Raw genomic sequence first — 23,189 nt, forward strand, 5'->3', positions numbered from 1 at the left:
GCAGGACTTTCCTTGTAATCGAGTATTTGTTTATGTGGTAAATTTTTACTTAAGAAGCCTAAATGATCTGAATTCTCCTCAGTGGGGGAATCAGATCCCTAACATCTTTATCTGCAAAACCCTGGGATTAGATCAACCTGGATGAAGGCTATAATAGTTTACTCTATCTGAAATACAGTAGAGTAGAATTAGGCTATACGGTTTAAAAAACAGAAATTGTAAAGTGCAACTACCTAAAAAAAAGCAATAGGATATGCGTAGGCTACTTGAATACATTGCCTTAAAAAGCCTGTTTCTGCAGTGTTTTAGCCAATAAAGTGGGTGTAGTCTACAAGATATTACTAGCCTACACTTTTATTAGTCATTCCTCCTGTATCGGTGAGGGCAAGCACAGTAAAGTAACCGGCTGTAAAATAGGCTACAGGTTTATGTTAGCCTACTGTTTGGTCCTCTAGCAAGAACATGCAGCTTGGGGGATAATTTGCATAAAAGTAAAATCAAATGCAAGTGTTTAACTAAACTTTTAAAGACAATTTAACAAAAAAAAGTGAAAATTTGAAACAGAAAAATGCCGTATCTTAAAGGAAGTAACTAAATATAAAATAATGGAATGGAGATCGTGTTTTTCTATGTACTGTTTTTCATGGAGTAGTCTACAATAGCGTTTGAACGGAGCAGAGTCCCCCTTTTAAACACGGAACTAAAGTGACGGTCATGTGATTCCAGTCAGGACTCGATTAGCGACCGCACTGTTTACTTTCCGCTGCAGACAGGACTGCAGAAGCGGAATACCGACCTTCTCTCAAAATGTATTCTCACGGTTCAGAGAGTTTAATCAAACAAGCAAGGTAAGAAAACACGAACGGAGAACTGTATCTGCCACCTTCAGCTCTTCTGCTTCTTTTTCTCTTTCTTCTTCGGTAGTTTACATTCAGTTTCTGCTTCCTCTGCTAAGCTAACCAGGTCCGTGTACGTTTTGATAGTTTGTTTTTTCGTTTGAACCAATAAACCAATAAACGAATAAACCACCTTTTTTTCGTTTGTCGTTTCAAACCAAAAACGAAGAAACTGGAAAAAAAGAGCCGTTCTCCCGTTTTTGGTTTCTAAATCCAAAACGAAAAACGACTAAACCAAATTAAAATAATGGTCCGATTTTGGTTCTATGAAATTCCTGTTTTCATTTTCCGTTTGAAGATAGACGTTAAGAAAAGAAAGACCTGTGAGCCAGGTGACCCGGAAGTAAGAGTATAGATATTAAAATAAAAGCCAAGCTTTTAGAACGGTCGGATCTGTAACTTTATGCAGCACTAACGTTATACCAGGGTGACGTTAGATGAAAATCAAAGTCAAACGAAAAAACAAACTATCAGAACGTACACGTACCTAACAAGGCTAAAACTAGCTTAGCCTGTCAAAGCTGTGTAAACTTAAACTTAGCGTTACTTGTACAGCAGTGTTTTTATATTGCGATATTGCTAAGTAAAAGATGTAAATGCCTCCCACACCTCTGACACTGATTATAGTGGGTACTTTTACTTTTGATATTTTACTGTACATTTTGTTTCTCATGTCCAAACTTTGGTGGATATGGATCCATAAAATCTTTACCTGCAAAGTACGGGGATAAGATAAGCCTGGAGTAAAGACTAAACTGTACATCTGGTACAGATATGAACAGAGATTTTCATTATCGCGCCTTCTGTGTTTTTAGTAGAGTATCAAGGTAGTTTATTTATTATTATGCAACACAAGGTTATATAGGGAAAAGAAAGTTTGTAGTCACTTCAGGCTACACACAGAACTTAACAGATAATTTAATGCAGGCCTACATTAAAATATGGTAACTTAAAAGAAATAAAACTACATGTAGTTTTATATATATATATCTATAATATACACACACATTCCGCAGTGCTTTTTCTTAGTATGTGTCAGGGGTGAATGTCAACAGCAGCCACAAGATGATAGTATGGTTTTCATCTTCACATAAAAAAAGGTATAATAATGTAATTTAGATAACAATGAATCAAAATCACATTATTGTCTTCAAATCACAGGAGGTGCAATATTTGTTAAAGGCAAAATGTGTGCCAAAAGTCCATTTGAAGTTAAATACTGTCCTGTCCTGGCATACAGATCATATTTTACAGCTTTCAAAAAACATCTTTGTTTGGTACAGATCCTTTCAAAAATCACAACGTAATCATTTAAATATGTTTTTCAAAGAAAGTGAGAATAATTCGTTAAAAAACTATAATTCCCCCTAGTATCGCAAATCATATTGCAGTGTCAGTCAAAGTAAATCTAAATTATATATATTTTTTCCATTCAGCTCTAATGTAATGTTCTTTACTCTGTATATTGTCAAAAAAAGTTACCAAATATGGTGTGGATTGATGTTGATTAAATGACTTCACAGAGACAAAACCAGGTGCACTGTGTGTGTGTCATTTCTAGGGAGATCCAGGAGTCCGAGCTGCAAAAGTTTTACAGCAGATTAGTCAAGCTGCTCCAAGGGAAGGAGCCCTGCCATGAGACTGTTGACTCCCTGCAGAGGCTGCACCTCATCCTCTCCGCCACCAAGTATACCAGGAAGTAAGAGCTCTAACCTGCATCTCCCATACAGCACCCATAATCCTAATTTCTTTATTCTTTTCAACTTGCTCCGTCATCATCCAGCTCCTCCTCATCCTCCCACTCTATCTCTTTCCTCTAAACCCCCAATTACTGTCTGTGGTGATCTCACCTGCCCTGTCAGGTAGCAAGCTCAAACACAAAGAGCCACACTGCTGAGCTTCACCTTTCCAGTCATCAGTCCTTGTCTGCTGCTCCAAACTCTTTAATTTTCAGTATGAGCTTTCATTCGTAACATTCGTGCCACCGTCTTACGTCTTGTTCTGTTGTCATGGACGAAAGGTTGCCTGCAGAGCTTCAGGAGAGGGTTGTATCGCTCCTTTCATCACCTGCAGAGCCGCTTCAGGTGCTGAGCTCAGCTGTGCTCAGGGAGACACTGCCCCTCTCTGGTCAGGAACTGAACTACAACCAGGAGAACATCAGTCAACTGAACACGCATGCTGCTGCCCTGCTGCTCTCACAGGTGTGCTGTAATGCCTCTTAACTTAAATTGTTTGTGATTCATTTTCTATCAATTGATTAATCAGCTAGTTACTGTGCCACTACTCTCTACTCAGACCACGTGGAGTGAAAATACATAGAGACACACACTAACCATGGATTCAGCACACAGTAACATATTGACAAACAAAGGAGCTTGTTTTGTTTTGAGATCTACACTCATAAACTTAACACTCTCTCCGAAACTATAACCCCAAACAGGCTGGATCCAGGGCTGATCTGTCGTCTCTCTGCGCTCAGCTCCTTCGCAGTCTGGAAAGCCGACAGTCAGAGGGGCCAGCTCACTCGCTCACACACACCCTGCCCATCCTCAACACCATCCTCACACTCAGCCCCGAGTGCCTCACTGAAGGTAACAGATGGTGGCAGATTTAAAGCTGAGCTAAAATGGAATGTTAAAACAGACAGTTCATCAGGAAAGACTACATACACTTAAATCAGGATCCTTTTTCTGCACTTGACTTCTCCACCTGGCTGCAGATCATGTGACCCTCCTGAGTAAGAAGTTTGTCGATTGGCTGCGCTATGCTAGCATCACTCAGGGAGGCTGTGCTTCCTCAGGAGGATTCTTCAAGGGGCCCAGGTCACGTCAGGTGAGCAATCTGCTTTCTTATTTGGCCTGTAAAGCTGAGCGAAGCTTTCAACTGTCACTAATGTAAAGAAAATATCAACATTAGTGTCCAGCTTTACCACTTTATAGTATATTGTTATATTTGTGTGCGTGTGTGTTTTCAGCCGGTGCCCATAGCAGAGCTGGATGGGACGGTGTCTGGGGATTTCTTCACTGTGCTGTGTGTGGGCCAGGGCTTCACTGATGACCAGTGGATGAACGTCTATTCCTTTTCAATGCTGCGCCATTGGCTTCTCACCTACCACTCTGTTTCCAACATCAACAGCACAGCTGACACCGGTATGACCTAACCACTCGAGTCACAAAAATGATGACTTTAGACTCGACTTGACAAAATCAAAGAAGACTTGCGACTCGACTTTGACTTTAACACCAATGACTCATGACTCTCTTGTCTCTGGCCCTGTACGCCCCAGCGACCCACTCCCTCTCTGGTACCTTCAATGGGTTGTGTAGTAGGCCTGCTACCAGTGCGCTGTGATTGGACCCTCTGGCTGGATGAATTTTACACATAATTCATGCACAACAGCTGGGGGCCTGACGCAGCGCCACACAACTTTATAAATTCCTCCATCTCACAGGGAGAAAAGAAAGGTTAGGTCAAAACAGTGTAGAGAGACGGCCGCAGCTGTTGTGTGAAGCTGCTTCCACCAATTATCAAAACATGTTAATTAAGATAAAACAACAATAGCTCAATACATTTGTTTTTATTTTTAACTTGTAAAAACTTTTGAAATGGTTTTTAAATTTGGTGAAGAGCGCATTAGGACTTGTTTAGGACTCGAAACTCAAAGTTTAAGACTTGGATTTGTTGGTCCTTGACTTGAGACTTGACTCGGACTTGCCAGTCATGATCGGTCTGGACTTGGGACTTGAGTGCTAAGACTTGAGACTTGACTTGGACTTGTAAAACGATGACTTGGTCCCACCTCTGCACTTATACAAACCACAACCTTTTGCACTCCCATGCTAGATAGGCTCATTGCTTCACGTCATAGCTGCAAAGGACACACAAGGAACAACAGCCACAAAGTATAAACACTGACGGCTGTAATTCATTCATATCACCAGTCTCAGATGACCTACTCTGTGTTTTCATCATCTCCAGCAAACAGGCTACAGCTCAGCCTCTCCCACTCCTTTTCTAATGGTAAGGCACGTGACTTTGTGGACCCTCCCTGCATGCGCAGCACAGGACAACTCACAACACTTGATGTGATCATGATGACTCACAACTGCGCTTTTATCTAACAAATTATCTCACCAGAAATCCTGACCTGTGACTTCTTAACTACTTAACTTCATCAGTGTGTGTACCTTCTAATCCTCTCATGAATCTGTAAACATTAATTCATATTCATTCAGTATCCTAAACACATGCCTGCTATAGAGCTGTGTGTATGTGTGTGTGTGTCCAATTTAAATATCTTTTTACACATTTGAGAATTGGCTCATTGTGGTCTTGTTCTTGCTCTATGTTGCCTTCTCTGGTTGACCTTTTTCTTTTCCATATTATAATTCCAGCTATTTTTATTCTTTCATCTTTCTAAGGGGATGCAATTGTGTTAAACATTAACCCAACTGTCTCTAAACCTTTTCTTATAATCCCTCATCTAACCCTCAAAAGCTTTTAGTTGAAAGTAGGGATGGGCGGATGATGCTGTATGAAGCTTTGGGGGTTTTTTTTGTATTTGTGCCAAAAATAGATAGGGGGGCTGAAAACAAAGCGGCACAGTGACATCTGGTGTTAAAACTTGCTCTGCTGGTAAAACTTATAGCAGCCCTTCAAGACTGGGAACAAAGTGCTAAAACAGTCTGTGTTTTACTTTTGTTCAGAGCTGCATTGAATGTAGATGGTTTTTGCTGACATTAAATATTAATAATGTACAATATTGGTGTAATTTAGGCCATAGTGTCATAAACTACACATATTTCATATGAGTCGCAATGTGATGTGATATTCATTAAAAATTATTTTATTGCATTATTACTTAGTATCAGGTGGAAATGTTCTCATAATTATGATTATGTATTTCAGAGTTTAGCTGCACAACTTTCAAAATGGTCAAACTGAATAAAGCTCTTTCTGAAGCACCAGTGTCTTTTGTAGCATCGGTCTTCGAACAGTCACGTGATATTTTTCATTCAACACAACCTCTGAGAAAATATATTGAAAGGATGCACTTCACAGTAGTGAAACAAGCTTCAGTGTCATCCCCCCATCTCTAGTTTAAAGATGCCCAGTTGAGTTTTCCTGTACAACAACACAGTTTCTGTTTATACAAAACCTGTCACAAAATCACATTGAAATTAGTTCCTCTTGATTGAAACAGCAGTTTATAGTTTTAGTTTTCTGTAAGTCAATGAATTGGTCATGATCTCCCTAATATAATTATAATATCATTGTAACTCCTGTTCTCTGTTCAGTAAAAAGCAGTCTGAGGACGCATCATACAGAGTTTGAGCACATTAATGATCGTTCCTTTGATTTCTTTCTTCGTGACCTCTCATTCCTGACCTCACGTGTTGCAGATGACCGGTCGGAGGTGGACGGCTCGGTGGTTTCTATGGTTTCAGCGACTTCCTCCTCCAGTCGATTGCTGCCTCCAAAGGAGCGTCTGAGAGAGAAGGCTTTCCAGTACTGCCTACGCCTCATCGAGCAGAGCGATCGCAGTGAGTGTGTGTGTTAAACTGTGCTGTGTGCAAGAGAGAGAGGTCATGTATTTGTAAATGCAGATTCTGAATTAACAATTTATACACACGTAAGGTTGTCTATTGTTTGGTATCTGTACGTTATGTTTTTTTGTTTTGTGTGAGCAGTTGTGATGTGTATTCTTCTCTTTGTCTCAGAGGCACATAAAAGGACAGATACAGACCTGCAGAAAGCGGTGAGAACATACAGTACATTAATGACACACATACTGGTTCAGCTTCTGGTACAAACAAGCCACAACAGCAGTAACCTACATGTCCTCCTTGTCTTATCCACTATATATAATAATCATTTCAAGCAGCTTTTACTGAAACTGGCTAACTTAATATTAAGGATAAAATCTATCTTAAATAATTATCCGTTTGGTTTATTTTCTGTCTTCCAGTACATTTGCAATAACAGATGAGACTGTAACACTGTAAACTAGAGTTCATACTGGCGCCTTTATTGTGTCGGTCCTGTTCCCTATCTTAGTGTCTGGTGGAGGCGGTGTGCATCCTGGACTGTGTGTGCGTAGAGGACGCCTCACTGGTCTACCGAACGTTCCCGTGCATCAAGGCGCTCTTTGGTCGGCTCAGCTCAGACCTGTCGTTCGCCAGAGTCCTGCTGCCCATAGCACAGTTCTACCTCAACCACGGTGTGTACACATATCGGCATGTACATGTGCTCAGCTTCACGTATGTCTCTCTCTTTCTACAAATCACAGATGTACATAAGCACAAATATGGATTTATGCATAAAGGTGTTTTTTCACACAGACAGTTCAGTTACTTGATTCACTGATACCGAAAGCATTTTAAGTTTAAAATGGCAAAATGTGTCCTTGGACCTGTTTAGGTGAGATGGCTGCCGTGGATTGTGAGAGTGTGTGGAAGCTGGTGTTTGGCCGATTCCCTGCCGAGCTTTTCAACGACCACTTCCTGGCACATGAGCTGCTACGCTTCCTTCGACAAAACCTTGAGAGCCTGCTGCTCCGAGTCCCGCAGTACATGCACTCCTTCCCAAACCTGCTGAAGGTAAACGCCAGATATTTGACTGTTATATATTCTACAAATACCTACTGTAAGCTGGAGAGGAGTACATGTTGTACCAAGGGAGGGATACCAGAGATTTATTTCTGTCTCTGTAGTTGTTAGCATGGGACAGCCCGGCGGTAGTGGATGATTTTGTGGATCTGCTGCCCTCTCTGGTGACTGCTGGAACTGCAGTGGAGCTTCTCCACACTCTGCTGGACCTGCCCTGTCTTTCTGCTACATTGGTCCTGCAACTGAGGTGCTCGCACACATCGGAGTAAAAGTGCCCAGAAATGTGCAAACTGCCTACCAGATTGATTTGACGATGTTCCTATGTTTTTACCACTGTGTGTGTGTGTGTGTGTGTGTGTGTGTGTGTGTGTGTGTCTCTCTCGCAGGTCAACTTCTATGCCCATCTCTGAGCCAGGTGGTCACTTGTCACTTGATGCATTTCGAAACCCTTCTTATCGTGGTCTTTTCCTCTTCCTGCTTCGAGGGGAAGCGGGTACAGGTAATCACAGACACACAATTAAAGGCATGGTTTGACATTCTGGAAAATACGCTTATTCGCTTTCCCGCCCATAAACCCTCCCATAAAAGTTCAACCTGCCATTTTTACACTTTATTAATGAACTTTTGAGGTGCACGGAGGTAGATTTTGTTATCTTTCGGACAAAGCCAAAGCTGTTTTGTTCTCTTTATGATAAACTGAGTTAACTTGTTGCAGCTTCATATTAACCGTACAAACAGGAGAGAGGTATAAATCCTCTAACTATTGGCAAGAAAGCAAATAAGCGTCATTTCCTAAAATGTCAAACTGTTCGTTTTTAAAGATCGTTTTATTTATGCCACAGTGAATCTTAACAATAACTTACATAAATGGGATATAGATTAGTTTAACATAATATAGTGTATTTCAGTTCCCTCTTTCTCTACCATGAGGCATTGTTTCTACAAGTTAACGGTAAAAATCTGAGCAAAGAGATGTTGACTGTTGTTTAGACTATTTGATCAGGGATTGCAGGTACACTTTGATGTTTATTCTTGAAACATTTGTTGAATTAATTAAATCCCTGTGCTTTTCCTTCACAGGGGACACCATTGACCGACTCAGCATGCTCCATGAGCTGCTGGCTGAGGTTGCTGATTGGCCAAGAGTTGTTCAGTGTGCACAGACCGTCCCCGTGCTGTTGCACATTTTTTTCAACACAGTCATCACGGTGGAGACATTATATTCATTACTGCAACTTTACATTAAAATGCCATTTAGTTTCCGTTTATAAAAACGATGTGATATTTTCCAGGTAGCTGACGAGAAGCTTTTAGCCCACTTGACTCTGGTGATGCTGGAGAGAAGCAGCCTCCTCCTCAATATCCCTAAATACATCACAGAGATTCACAGGTATACCTAAAGTCAAACAGTGGCGCTAAAGTGTTACTCTGCTGTATATTCATCTTGATCTCCTCGCTCGCTCCACCCCCCTCTCTCTGTTTCTGCAGGGTGTTCAGCTGCCACCTGCTGAGGTTGTGCAAGCTCCACCCCTCTCTGGTAGTGGACCAGTCTCACGAGCTGCTGGAGTTCGCTGGAGCCACAGCCAACGTCTACAGCAAAGAAGAAATCTACACTCATGTGGTAATAAAGCCGTGTGTGTGTGTGTGTGTGTGTGTGTGTGCGCGCATGAGATGGGACAGCAGAGACGAGGATCGTGTGGATTTACTTTTCCTTTCTGTGTATTTTAGATGCTGTTCACTGCATCTCATATCTCAAGCTGTTCTCAAATCTCAGCATTTTTTCCTGTGTATTGAAATATGGTGAAATATCACACTAAACAATCAAATGTGTCAAAACCTGACACCAAAATAATATTTCACTTGCTTGGCTTTCAGGTGTGGGTGCTGGGAGAGTACCTGTCTGTGTCATGTGACGCTCGCTGCTCCGTGAGGCTCACCACTTCCTGTTTTGAGGCGTTGGAGGCGGTGCTGTTTGAGATCACTTCATCTGCCCCACCACCTGGAGCACTTTGCCCTGCCCCCAGGGTCGTCACCACTCTAATGAGCGCCCTGGCTAAGTTGGCGTCACGATCACATGACCTCATACCCAGGTGAGTGACAGCCATACACGCATTTTTTATTTTATGTAATGTAATGTAACTGTGTGTTCTTGTCTATTTTAGGGTGTCTCTGTTCTTCTCCAAGCTAAGAACAGTAACCAGAGGCGGGTCAGTTGCCTGGTGCACAGATGAAGAGGACCTTGTTGCCATAGTAACACGAAGCGAGGAGTTGTGGTCACTGCTGAAGGTGCCTGGTGTGGCTCAGAGCGTCCTTACCCCACCTCCACATGTCACCACACCCCAGTGGCATAGAGACACAAACGTGGCCATGCCACTGCGACTGCGTGCCCTCACCAGCCTCACACACTCACAATGACGCACTTACACTCACATGCACACCACACATCATCATTTTGCATTGAGACAGAGACCTCTAATGAACCCTGTTTGATTTTTGCAAATTATTTTTGTAAATAAATGACATTATTTGATTGAAACTTGGTGTGATGAAGTGTTTTTGGCATCAACAAAATACTTTCCCTGTGCAATATATAGTGTGTCTTCTTTAATACAGTGAAAATAAAATTTACAAAATAGATCATCTGATTTAAGAAAAAAAGAGATGGGGAATAAAAGAAATGCTCTCTTCCTGAGTAAGTACTCTGTTTTCTAAAAGTAAAAACAGAAACAGTTAAAATACTAGACTTTAGGGAAAACATATACAGTGCTTGAAGAAGTATAAAAATTAAAACTAAAAAAGTAAAAATTCTAATTTGCATAGATTATCTCCATGTGTAACATACCCTGGTCTTCTGTCATAATTGGAGCATTTTAGGAAATTCTACTTTACATCACTGCTGCTGATAGAAAAGTGCTCAAGGTTAACAGTGCATTATTTAAAAGAACTGGCAATCCTTGTCCTCTAAACAAGATAACTAATTAAAATAGCCTTGCATTATTTGTGAAGTCACAGTAGCATTTGTCGATTAGACTTCTCATCTTTCAAATTACAGTAAATCATGACACTTGATTTTGAGATTGATTCATGAACAGTAAATCACAACAGAATCACAAACAGGCCAGTTCAACTGAGTTCCGTTATCTTAAACATTTGACGGTTTGAGTTTGAGCATCAGTGTGTCACCAAGTTATTATATTGGGACCTTATGTCTGTCTGCAGCTTGCTGATATCCATTTTATGAAACCAGAGGAAGCAAAGATGTTGCACACTTAGAATTTAAAACTCGGGTATTCTCAGAGAAACATCCAATATGTTGGCCTAAAACTAAAACAGCTAAAAAGAATAGTTCCCATCACAAACTTTTTAGGGAAATGTTTGCAGGTTGTAGTGCCAACTCTAAATTTTTATATTTTGTTATGTGCAAATTGGACAAAATTAAAATTAAACCAAAATGAGTTCCACCATTTCAAAGTAGGGGTTAGCACCAATATGAAGTAATACCTGTGTGGTAAGTTTTGGCACATTTATGGTTGGAATATGTAACAGGTGGAGTTTACGAGCCTCAGATAGTCAAAGACTATCATCAGTTTAGTTACAGAGATGTGTGATTTAAGGAATAGCTCAACATTCTGTGAGAGTTACATCTATCCATACTATAAATATGAAGCGACCACTGCTGTCTGCTTAGCATAGCTTAGCATAAAGCTGCTCATAGCCAAGAAATAGTCCTGTATATGGAACCGCACATTTAAGTGCAACTTGTCATTTTTACACTTGCAGCACTGGTCATCTAAACGTCCTGGAGCATCATACTGTATGCTGCCCTTTTTGTGCAAACTTCTCCCATGAGGTAATAGTTACACTGTTACTCTGGGTATGAATCTTGTAGTATGTTGTAATGTTTTTTAGTTTAAAGCTAAGAATTGGATTGATCCGAGAGTTTTGCCCCCCAGCTGTGGAGAATTTCATCTGATCTGTCACAGTCAGATCATTTCAGCACCATCTCTCCAGGTGTAGCCTCATGAGTTAGGTTAGTTGTAGTCAGTGGTCTTATGGCTAAAATACACTTTTCTCAGTCAGTGACGTAGTCCATGTGAGGTGAGAGCGCCTAGTCACCTCGACGTCTGCAGCAGTGGCCCAGGTAAGTACAGGTACCTCCAGATGGCGTAATAATGAATGGATGCTCCTGCCGCAACGAAAAGATGCCAGATGGCGTGGGCGAAAGGGACAAGGCCATCGCTCTTAAAGAAGACCACGCCCACCGCATAGAAGACACCTCCCATTGCCAGTTCACACACACCTGCACGCTCCACCTGGAACATTTATAAAAAGTCATATAAGTGAAGAGGCAAAGTTGGACCCCTAATAAATACAGCATAGTCCAACATAAAGGGCTATAGTGAATATGTGTCAGTGTCTGGACTTTAGGAACTTTATCAAAGGCTTTGTGTGTTTTAGTCCAGGAACTTCGGAAAGTGTATACGCTTTGTTTTACATTGTGGCATTTTCCAAAGCATAACATTTCTGATTGAATCTGCTAATGTGAATAAAACTGCGGCAGGAAATAGTCCCCAATAAATATTTTACTCACTTTACATCTATTTAAGTGAAGTTTACAAAAAGCCTCAGAACCGATCTCTTTTAGTAAACTATCTCTTGTCTTTATTTAAAAAAATGAAAGTGTATATATTCCTCGATCAATATTTTTTAAGGTTTACAACTTCAGCAGCAGTGAATGGACTGTGAGCCACAGGCAGGGTAGAAAAACTTACCTTGTCCATTAACAAACAACACCAAGACTCTACATGCTAGCAGCTCTGTGAGGCTTTGAGCTAAATGCTAACATGCTTACAATGAAAAAGCTATAAAAAAAAGCTGATGTTAAGCAGGTATCATGTTTAACATGTTCACCATGTGTATTAGCATGCTAACATTTAAACATAGAGCAGAGGCTGATGGTAATATCATTAGTTTTGCAAATATTTAGTTTCAAAGCAAATCATTGGACAAATGATCATTTTGACCAGATGGTGATGCCTTTAGGGGGGCACAAATGTGTGTGCCAAATTTCATGTTAATCTATTCATCTATTTCACTGAAAGTCGCAAATGTGATCCTCAAGGTGGCGCTAGAGTAAAAGGCAGGGGATCACCAAAGTCAGTAGGATTCATCCTTTGGGGACCTTAAATTAAGTGAACCAAATTGCATGGTAATCCATCCAACAGCTGTTGAGATATTTTAGTGTGGACCAAAGTGGTGGACCGACCACCATTGCCATCCATAGAGCCACACAGCTAGCATATCTAAAAACACAAAGACAGCGTGTGGTTATCTCAAGAAGGTTTCAAGTCTATGCAAGTAAAATTTTATCATGGAGGACAGGAAGTCAACCTAAAAACATCTACTTATGAAAAATAGCTGGCAGTTGTGTCACAGTGACTAGATGTGATTTGTAGGTAATAGTCTAAAACAAACACAACCACCGGTTTGGCTCTTTAAATACTGACTGTTTGACTCCCAAACAATAGCAGGAAACCTGTTGCAAAAAGCCTTTTGTTTCTCAGAAGCAGAGAAAGACAATGCTTTGTGGTTTGGTCTTACCATAGACAGGATGAACAAAGCAGGAACAGCCCCCATGGCCACGTAGCCCAGCAACTCTACCAGCTTGTACCTGCAGGTAGAAAACAGAAGACAGGAAATTACTTTCTGTGTAACTGTTTCTACTCCAAACAGCAGCCCAATGTTTACTGTAAACACTTGAGGAGGGGGGTGGAGGGGAGGGTTGGTTTAGGTTTAGTTATGTCAAACCACGACACACAACAGAGAGACACAAAGAAAGACTGTATGTTACCTCTCGTGGAAAAAGAAGACATACGTGGATCCTACACAAGCCATAACCCAGATCAGCCAGCGCATGTGGCACGCCCAAGGACCCAGCTCCCTTAGCATCAACCTGAGGAAGCACATCACACATACATCATGACAGTATTTGATTTTATTAATGTTTTACTTTGTTGACAGCAATCACGTGGCCCACCAGGGAGAGTAGGAGGCAGCTATGAAGAAGTAGATTGCCATCCTGTCACACATGTGGAAACGCTGCTCCACCCTCCTGCACAGAGACAAAGAAAAGGAGAGACGAGAGCTCATAGCTAAATCATGACAACCTTTATCTAGTTTGGGAAAAAACATTTCCTATTGATAATCCAATAACTATACAGGACTCAGCCAGCAAAAAAAACAGTACTAAGCAAAGTACCTTAGGAACCTTTACATAGTATAGGAGGTTGTTTTAAGCACAAATTTGGTTGTTGTGAAAACACTTACACACACACCACAAATTCAAACTTCCCCTGACACTGTCCTTCAACATATGAAAGAATGTCTGTTGTGTCTTTTTTGGACTATTGTGGGTGGAAGGCTGGAGAATTTTATTTAAAAGTTGGAATATATTCACCACATCCTTTGTTAAATGTTTTGTACGCAACATTTTAAGTTTACACAGACAAAATATGGCGCATGTAGCTCTGAGCAACAAGAATTAAACTAAATGTCTTAGGCCCTGTTCTCTGTACATCAATGGTCTTGATTTCTCAGTTCTTCAAAGCAAAGTTTTAAAATAAATTATCTGAAGCTGTTGTCATAGAAACAATTCCTTAACCTCAAACCTAGTACAGGGTTGTTCAAAGTTAGCTGGGGACTTGACTTTTTAGAGTGAACATCCAATATGAGTTTATTTTCAGACCCATAAATAAATCCCTTCATGGTACAATGAGAAGCGTTAATACTACTTGGTTTTAGATTATGGTTGTGGAGAAACCATCAAGATCTTTTGGTTTAATTATCCAGATTCAATTTTAACCATAGAAAATGAAATACCTATAGTTGATCAAGTACATAACAAAATAAAATAGGTACACCAATCCAAATCTATTAAGAATGAACCTCAAACCAAGTGGAGCTAATTAGTTTCAGGAGCGGAACCACACATCAACCACGTCATTGCCAGCATTTCCATAAATACCCACATGTCCCAGCTCCTCTTCTTCCCTCTCGCATTCTGCACCCCCCCCCCCCCCACCCCTTTCTCTGTCCTCTCCATAGGGTTATAAGGGGGTCCGTTGTGCTCGTGTGCTACCGTGGATTTCCCTATTGTAGCCTCCCCACAACGCTTCGAATGTCTATTCAGCAACTGCAAGCCTTATACATCTGTCTGTTTCAATCATCAATAAATCATTTAATCATACCTGCTGATTGTGTGGTCCTTGCTAGTGAAATACAGCATGTATATATGGGGCACAACTCGCAAAAAGGCATTTCCTCCTCTAAATGTTTGACTGTTAATAGACCAATGACAGTCTGGTTTAGTGAGGCCACATTTGAAGAACATGGCTTTCTAAAATAGATTTTTATTAATGGTAAAGGATTTCCGTTATGTGATTTATGAAGGACGTGACAGGAAAGTGGACCAAACTGAATGTGGAAATTCAAAGCAGAGTTTGCTACTATGTGAGAGTGTGTTTGAATGTATAAGTGGATGCTATTCTGAGAGTGTGAGTTGAAGATGATGTGAAATATTTTCATTACCACATCTGTTGTTTGATCTCTGGCCTCCTGGCTGTGTCATAATTAACGAACTGTATGTCATGTTGTTATGTCATGCAGAATGTGATGTAAATGTCTACCGGAGCAGCACATAAACACACACATGCACATCTGCCAAATCTCTACCAGTGTTTTCTGCTGGACAGACACACATGCACACACAGACACACATGCACACACAAACACACACCGGAGGTGGCTGATTTTCCAGGCAGCTGTGTGGAAGAGTGTCGAGGTGACGAACAGGCCGGTGAGACCGCTCCCATAGAGCCACGCAGCCACACAGTGCCATCGGTCCACAGACAGGTAGTACAGCACAGACCCGCCCACCAGACTTGGGAGGATCCACAACTAGAAGATAAGATCAGAAACAAACAAAAAAAACAGTCTGACAGAATTTCCTCATGATGCACAAACTGCATTTTACATATGAGACTTTTCTTTAACATTTTCGGGTTTCTTAAGAGTGCATCAACTCTGTCCTGTTCAAGCATACATGTAATATTGTTGATAATGTGCTTCAGCTTAACTTCTGCTGATCCAATTCAAAATACTTCAGAGTACAAACCTAGTATTTGCAAATACTATGAATGTTACCAGGCATTTTCTTTACCAGCTTCTTGTGGGAAAACGCCTCTGCATTTGTCCTAAAAAGGGTTTGTGCCATTGTTAACATTACTCTCTCTCTCTGAATCCAAGAGAAATAGTTGCAACCGCTGTTAAAGGGATGGGTCAACATTTTGAGGACATACACTTATTCTTCTTCTTGCCGAGATTTAAATGAGAATTTTGATACCACTCTTGTGTCTGTTTGCTAGGTATGAAGCTACCACTAGCAGCGGGTTAGCTTAAATTAGCAGACTGGAACCAGCTAGCCTGGGTCTGTCCAAAGGTACCAAAATCCTCCATCCATCCAAGATGGCCAGTTGTGATGGCCATGTGCTAAATGCCTCAGGTATATCTGTGAAAAACTTTTATTCAAGCAGGTCAATCGAGGTAAAAAATAAAAAAAATTGTAGTATGTGCAGTAAAGTATTATTAACAGGTTTGATTTATGTAACCTGCTAGTTTTCTATTCTAAATATTCAAAGATATGATGAATTGTATTATATTATAATAAACATTAAATGGCAACTTTTGACTGCTTTGAATAAGAATACTTTGATAGGAATTTGATAAGAACAAGTATTATTCTCACATACTATTAAGACATTTTAACTAGAACTTATCTGTTATCTGTTACATGTTGGATGTTGATATGTTAAAACTGAGATGATTCAACATGAAATTAGATAAGGATAACAATATGCTACTGGGTGTCCACATACATGTAACTACAGTTATAAATACCACCAGTTTTTCCTCTATTTGTTCCTAAAATATGTGTTTTATTGTTAATTTTCAACTAGTGAGCTAAAATAAATAGCATAACTTGACATCAAAATTTTACTCCTTTGTTGCATGGTGTCCACATATTTGGACAGTTAAATAATTTAAAAATAAAATAAATATCTAAATGGATTTGTATTTTAGCCAAATTTTGAGTAATAAAAAGCATCTTGAAAAAATCTAGATAACGTTTTTAATAATTCATGAATGACAGGGTTAACTGATTCTGTATCTAACAAAAGGTGAAGATAATACTTGATGTTTGTGGGACACACAGCCCTGCAAAATTGCACCTTAGCTGGCAGAATGAATGAATCAATCAATGTACGTATCATGAAGAGATTTCACTATGGGAAAACTCCTGCCACCCATTTGAGGCTTTACAGTCATTATTGCCATGTTTTCTCTCAGTTTTGTTCCATCTCTCTCGGTCTGTCTCATTCACTGTCTGTCTTGCTCTGTCGGAGGCGGAAGAGCGCAGGGATTACAGCAGATTAGAGGGAGCTACAGGCTGAATCCCAGATTATAGCCCACTGCCTCTATGGCACAGCCAAAAATCTTCCCCATTCGGCCTCATTCCTCGCAATCCTCTCCATCTTTTCAGAGGCTTCTCTGAACTGACAAACTCATTAAACACAGAAAGCACAGGGACAGACTGGGACAGACTGGGACAGAGCGAGTAAACCCAAAAAACAAAGATAGTATTTACTCTGAAAGTATGTGTTTTCTCTACGTTTGTCCGTGTGTTTGTATTTGTTTGGTTTACCCCGTGTGTGGCACAGTTTGCAGCATGTTCATATTCAGTGGGCTGGTATCTCTTGCTGTCTGGGACCCTGCAGTTCATGAACCTGAGAGAGAGGTGAGGTGAGGGGGGGGAAACAGGAAGAAAAGGGGAGAAAGACAGAGGGGTGTGTTCAGGCAATGAATATAGATCTAGAGGCAAAACAAGGTACAGCTTTATTGGTTAATAAGTTACTGTGTGCTGAACCCATGAAGGTCAGTGGCCTGTGTGTGTGTGTGTGTGTGTGTGTGTGTGTGTGTGTGTGTGCGCACGCATGCATGTGTGTAATGGTCATTCTTGGAGGATTTACAGGTCTCTAATCCACATCACGTTGTTTGAATTTTAGTGTTGGCATTCCTGTTGCTGAGATATCCCAGTCTGTACTACAACAGGATACCACTGAGACTAACCGTTAACTACATATGCAGTATTTGTCATTGTGTAATATACTTCTGAGAAAGTTACTTTGTGTGAGTGTGTGTGTGTGTGTGTATGTGTGTGTGTTGTGTAGGCTATTTAATCAGCTGTAAATCCCTCAATCCCAGTTTACAGGGAAAAAACACATCTGGGCATGTTACGAAACCACATTTTATACATCAAGATGCTCACAAACACACACACACACACACACACACACACAAACAAACACACACGCAAGCCCACTGATTTGAATGTAACTTCTCGTTCAGGGCCACAGGTGCGTCCATGTTGGTCAGCTGTGTTATTTGATTACACATTTAGGCCAACGGCTCATCATCACACGCAGACACGCCGTCAACGCGCCTCATTCCCAACACACATTCACACACACACACACACACACGCACACACACACACATATCCAATAGCTGTTTGTTGTAACGGTCTAATAATTCTGCACAGTGAAGAGAGCAATCAGCACAACCTGAGTCAAAAGCAGCAGACAAAGAGATGTATGACGTGTGACAAACCTCACCTAAAAGCCTATAAAACACCGGATTACCTAAGCCTCCTGCTAATTTAACAGGGAAAAGTCCTACATTACACAGTGACCTGGCAGACGAGTTCAAAACTTTACTCATATAGTAATCAATTGAAATTAATAAACAAGTTACAATATCTGCAGTAAAACCAAATAAACCTTGTCAGATTAAGGAATGAAAAAAGGCATCCCTTCTAGATTCAAAGAAAGTGCTACATATCTGATTTTACCAGGGCTGCCCCTAATAGTCGACTAAATCGATGAGAAGTGTCTTAGTCGACCAAGTTTTCAGTTAGTCGCAGGAAGAAACGACCACAACCTCAAACGTATTCAGGACCTGCACCTTGTCACTAGGGCCTGGATGAAAGCATCAGGGAATTGTTGCAACACAGACCTTTTATTGTAACACAGAGCCTCAGCAGCCTCACAGCAAAAAACGGTCCAGCCGAACACAGCCCCTGAGACAGACGGAGGCCAGTTCGACGACAGGAAATACAGTACCAAGGTGATTTAGAGCAGCGCCAACTAAAACACGGCAGGTTTAGGCAGGGGACAGGAGAGGTGTCAAGCGAGAGAGGAGCGAGCCTGTAGCGAGCTCATTTTTATGTGTTGTGCATCATCCATTGTGTTGTAAAGTCTGCTTGCATTTGTTCTTGAGAAGTTGGAAGTTATTCCCGTGTTTTGAACAACAAGGCTTGTGTGATGTTATACTGTGCTAGAATAAATTAACACAATGTACAGTCGTTAGCAATTAGCAGGCAGCTCGCTGCGTGCGCTTATACATTAAAGGCTCATTATTCCGGTTTTGTATCTCTCTGTAATGTAGAACAGTGTTAACAATGTTACTTAGAACATTCATTCTGGAACTCAAACCATTTTCTGATGCCCCAAAAATATATATTAAAATAATTAAATTAATATCATAAAGTTGACTGGACTAGGAGTGGGCAATATGGCTCATGTTATTTCAGAGTATTTCTGCTATAATGATATTCTTGACAATATTGCAAATCCCCTTTTGCTGTAACAGTCTTCTTGCACTTCTTTCATATTTCTGTGGTTTGTTGTCCATCTGATCACTTGTAACCAAAACACTTCCACAGAACTTCTAACTCCACCACCGTGGAGCTTTTAGCAAAGTTACTTTCGCTGTCTGCCATGCTTGTTGTTGCAGTGTGTCATCATTAACAGTGCCGGGAAGGTTTATTTGGAAATGTAATAGGTTACCGATTACAAGTTACCCTATTTAAAATGTAATAGAAGTGTAACTATTTCAATTACTTTATCAAAGTAATGTAACTTAAAACATTTAATTACTTTTTGATTACTTTTCTACATTTCTAATGGATGTTTTCAACCATTAACCATTTTCAAAAGACAGCTTTTGAGAAGAGGCGATTTAACTGACAGATAGGTGGCATTGCAAATTCTAACATGACAACCAATCAAAAGCATCATAATAGCATCCAACTTTACCAAACGGCTGTGGCTGGAAGTGGCAAAGGAAGACATTGTGCACGCGAAAAACATGCGAAGCAACAAAATTAATATTCTTCAACATATAGCCTAACTTTTTATAGAACATTTTCAGTGTAATCATGTACATTTTCATGAGTAACTGTAATTTAAATACACATTTTTTCTTGTTAACTGTAACAGATTATGTAGCTAAATTACAAGTAACTAGTTACTACCCAACACTGGTCATTAAATCAAGCTGAATATTGCCATTCTCACAATATATGCTTTATATCATATTTGAAATTATACCACTATATCGTGAACGATAGTAGGACTAGGAAAATCTTTTTGTCAGGGGCAGCCCTAGATTTACTAGTGAACAAACTTTACTTTATGGTGCTGAACCATATTCTGAGCTAATTTCCTTAAACTGTACATTACATCTTGTTAAGAAACACGCAGGAAAACTATCTCAGTTACCAAGTTTATCTATCGAAAAAACTGTAATGTGGTTTGGTGGACAGGAAGAGGACAAAAGTAACATTCGTCTTGCTTTATGTTTCAGCTTGAGGCGCGAGTGTTTGTGCACTCACCACCAGAACTCTCATAAGAGAAGTGTCTGTATGTTTTCCTGTTGTAGGTCTGGTTGGGAGTAGAGGCATCTCTAACTCGCAACACACACACAATCTTTCCGTATGTCTTTTCTTCAACATTACAGCGTAGGAGCCATTGCCTCAGTCTCTTTTCTGCTTTTAATAGACTTATACTCACCTTTATTAAAGTTCATATGAGCGTCTGCATGATTCCTACTACAAAAGGTAATAAATAAAGTAAATGCTTTCACCATCAAGCATCACATGCTCTGTTTTTGTCAAGGTGTAATCCACAGAAAGAAAACATTTAGTAACATTAGATTATTGTATCACTGCCATTCCTTTTGTCTTTTGTTTCCTCTGCAGTTCCACCGTGGAACAACAAGACAACTGTTCTGTTGCAGTATTGTAGGGCTATCAGTGGACCTGAATGTGGCACTCTGATGTCCTCTAATCTGTCATGACAGAACTGTGTGTGTGTGTGTGTTTGTGTGTGTGTGTGTGTGTGTGTGTGTGTGTGTGTGTGTCTGTTTGTGTGTGTGTGTGTGTGCGTGCGTGCGTGCGTGTAACAAACTGAAAGGAAGGGATAGGGATTCACAGGGTCTGATCAGAGAGAGCATTGTTGTCCTCATCAACACACTATTATTTCTCTTTTCTCTCTTTCTGTCTTTCTGCAGACTTCTCTTCATTTCTGCACGTGTGTCATATGGTTCGAGACATTCACATGCATGCGTGTTTTCACCCTGCAAAGCCAATGTTAAGTAATGAAAGCCCATTACTGTACATTCCATACAATAATAGGATCGATTGCATCTACAAGAGGATCACAGAACCTTTGGCTCATGGTAGATTTGTGTGTGTGTGTGTGTGTGTGTGTGTGTGTGTGTGTGTGTTTTTGTGAACACTCTGTAACTCCAGGGCCATTCCTTTTACAGAAAAGATCAAGTTCATCTCCTCTGGGACTCAAACTTCGGTTCTCACGATTATCGCCATCTCTGGTTTACCCACACACACACACACACACACACACACACACACACACACACACACACACACACAAACACACACTGTAAGACACGCAGACTAACCGATGAATGCACCCAAGCAGAAATCAAAGTGATATAGGCTATTCTTTAAAGTGTCTATGCCTAGGCTAAGTGATGCCATGTGCAGTGAAATGCAGCCATACATGATACAGAAAACTACAGCCAACAAGGAACCTGGACAGCAGAAAGATGGACGGGAAGATAAATGCAAGAAATAAGAAAGTGACTCTGATATTAAAAATGAAAATGAAATTCTTAATTCTTAGAGCTATTTTTATTATGTTTAGGTACTCCAAGCTCATTACCCCTCTCTCTCTCTCTCTCTCTCTCTCTCTCTCTCTCTCTCTCTCTTACAAACACACAAACTAATCTATAACATCTCTCTCAACTGTCCCAGTGCCAGAGCGTCAGTGCGCATGGATGCACAGAGTCTGTCACACATGAAAAAACATGGTGCCAGATATCAGCAATCCGACTTTCCTAAGAGAAGGAAATATTACCTTCCAAATTTTGTCTTCTTGAAGTCCATCTCGTGCGCAGTCTCGGTGTGAGAGTGTGTGGGGGGGTTGCGCGCGGCGCGCTTTGGTGCGTTCGCGCTCTATTTACCAACAGCACACCAGCGAGCGTCGTCTCCTCCTACGGATTCCCCATTCCGGATGTCCCACCGCCGCGAGCCCAAACATGAACACATAAGTCCAGCGGGGGAAGCGAGCTGCAGAGTGAGCTACACAACAATAAACTGGAAGACTTTTTCTATAGTGTCGGGACTTCTGTGGAGGTCAAACAACGAGCCATCCCGGCGGGGGCAGTAGGCGATGCGCGCGACGGCTCGCAGTGAGGGGCAACTGCACAGAGTTTTGTTCCGAGACGTGTTTGCAGGATGTTCTGCGGGACTGGGTTTGTGTAACCCCTCCTCTCCTCTTCTCCTCCCCTCCCCTTTCCCTTACCCAGGCTGGTGATAACACAGTAGCACACGGCAACCACTCCCCACAAAACAACACTTTCTCCTGATTTTGCTTTCATTTTCAACTGGCAGCTCTGGTGGTGTAGCATTTACAGTTTTATCTAGTTACTAACCCGCATTGGTCAAAACTGCAGTCACATGGCCAAAACTGTTCAAACAGTCAGCGAAACAGAAGTGTATGTGTGAATTCGTTTTTCATAGCTTTCACACAAAATGCATTCAATGACCACTGTCTCCTAAATCCATGAACTCTTTTTTTCATTACTACTTCACTCCCTGTTTAACACTATATTTGTACTGTATAGGCTACTATAATACCCTGTGTTCAAAACTGTTCAAAACACATTCAAAACAGAATGATGGCCAGTGTCCTGCATTTCTGCAGAAACCAGACTGAAATATAGAAAATCTTTGCATAATGTTTAAGTAGGCTAGATTTTATCATTATTATTTACATCTATGTGCATAGTGAACTACAGTATGTGTAGTGTTTTCACCAAGGTGGTTTAGAACTGCAGTCTGAGTGTAAAGCTTTAGCAGAATAGGTTCAAGGGGTTGGTACATGAATTACAGGTTGGGGATCATTGTTTCAGTAACAGTGTTACTGTGTGAACAATTGAGAAAAACTGTATTTCACCACTGAAATTTTAGGAATACGTTTTTGTTTCAAGTTTTTTTTTATGACTATGCAATAATATAGAAAAAAATCAAGGATAATGAAGCAAATGTCTGCATTTCAGATTCATCCTTGTTACATAATTTAGTGCATTCAATAAAGTGAAAATGTGTTATTCTATAATGAAATACTTATTTATGTGAAAAATCATTCATAAAGTTCATCATTTGTGTGTGTGTGTGTGTGTGTGTGTGTGTGTGTGTGTGTGT

The 23,189-nt window shown here is 40.6% G+C and overlaps 2 protein-coding genes across 4 annotated transcripts; one reads left to right on the top strand and one right to left on the bottom strand.

The window, feature by feature from the left end:
- Window positions 1-709: 709 nt before the first annotated feature.
- ap5z1 (adaptor related protein complex 5 subunit zeta 1) lies at window positions 710-10,040 on the top strand. Of its 2 annotated transcripts, XM_046074613.1 has the most exons (18): window positions 710-848; window positions 2,458-2,595; window positions 2,917-3,097; window positions 3,337-3,487; window positions 3,616-3,728; window positions 3,871-4,045; window positions 4,875-4,916; window positions 6,299-6,439; window positions 6,617-6,654; window positions 6,954-7,116; window positions 7,317-7,495; window positions 7,609-7,751; window positions 7,891-8,003; window positions 8,585-8,712; window positions 8,797-8,894; window positions 8,993-9,125; window positions 9,380-9,594; window positions 9,667-10,040. In XM_046074613.1, the coding sequence occupies exons 1-18, from the start codon at window positions 808-810 to the stop codon at window positions 9,917-9,919; spliced, it is 2,445 nt and encodes an 814-aa protein (XP_045930569.1). In that variant the 5' UTR covers window positions 710-807; the 3' UTR covers window positions 9,920-10,040. The 2 variants fall into 2 exon arrangements, with proteins under 2 accessions (XP_045930569.1, XP_045930575.1); XM_046074619.1 differs by lacking the exon at window positions 4,875-4,916 and having other exon boundaries at window positions 793-848.
- Window positions 10,041-10,093: 53 nt separating this feature from the next.
- LOC123986393 (monocyte to macrophage differentiation factor 2-like) lies at window positions 10,094-22,235 on the bottom strand. Of its 2 annotated transcripts, none has more exons than XM_046074631.1 (7): window positions 21,841-22,231; window positions 17,265-17,346; window positions 15,300-15,460; window positions 13,542-13,616; window positions 13,356-13,457; window positions 13,106-13,175; window positions 10,094-11,817 (listed from the first exon to the last, which is right to left on the bottom strand). In XM_046074631.1, the coding sequence occupies exons 1-7, from the start codon at window positions 21,867-21,869 to the stop codon at window positions 11,617-11,619; spliced, it is 720 nt and encodes a 239-aa protein (XP_045930587.1). In that variant the 5' UTR covers window positions 21,870-22,231; the 3' UTR covers window positions 10,094-11,616. The 2 variants fall into 2 exon arrangements, 1 of the variants encoding a protein (XP_045930587.1); XR_006828873.1 differs by having other exon boundaries at window positions 11,683-11,817; window positions 12,657-13,175; window positions 21,841-22,235.
- Window positions 22,236-23,189: the final 954 nt, after the last annotated feature.

This window comes from Micropterus dolomieu, linkage group LG02, assembly GCF_021292245.1.
Source record: "Micropterus dolomieu isolate WLL.071019.BEF.003 ecotype Adirondacks linkage group LG02, ASM2129224v1, whole genome shotgun sequence".
Lineage (NCBI taxonomy): Eukaryota > Metazoa > Chordata > Actinopteri > Centrarchiformes > Centrarchidae > Micropterus > Micropterus dolomieu.

Coding starts and splice junctions, on each gene's coding strand:
- ap5z1 (XM_046074613.1), top strand. CDS start 808: ATGTATTCTCACGGTTCAGAGAGTTTAATCAAACAAGCAAG. Junction 7,752..7,890: donor ACATTGGTCCTGCAACTGAG/GTGCTCGCACAC, acceptor TCTCTCTCGCAG/GTCAACTTCTATGCCCATCT. Junction 8,895..8,992: donor TACATCACAGAGATTCACAG/GTATACCTAAAG, acceptor CTGTTTCTGCAG/GGTGTTCAGCTGCCACCTGC.
- LOC123986393 (XM_046074631.1), bottom strand. CDS start 21,869: ATGGACTTCAAGAAGACAAAATTTGGAAG. Junction 17,347..21,840: donor AAGAAGACAAAATTTGGAAG/GTAATATTTCCT, acceptor CCTCTCTCTCAG/GTTCATGAACTGCAGGGTCC. Junction 15,461..17,264: donor CAAACTGTGCCACACACGGG/GTAAACCAAACA, acceptor CTTATCTTCTAG/TTGTGGATCCTCCCAAGTCT.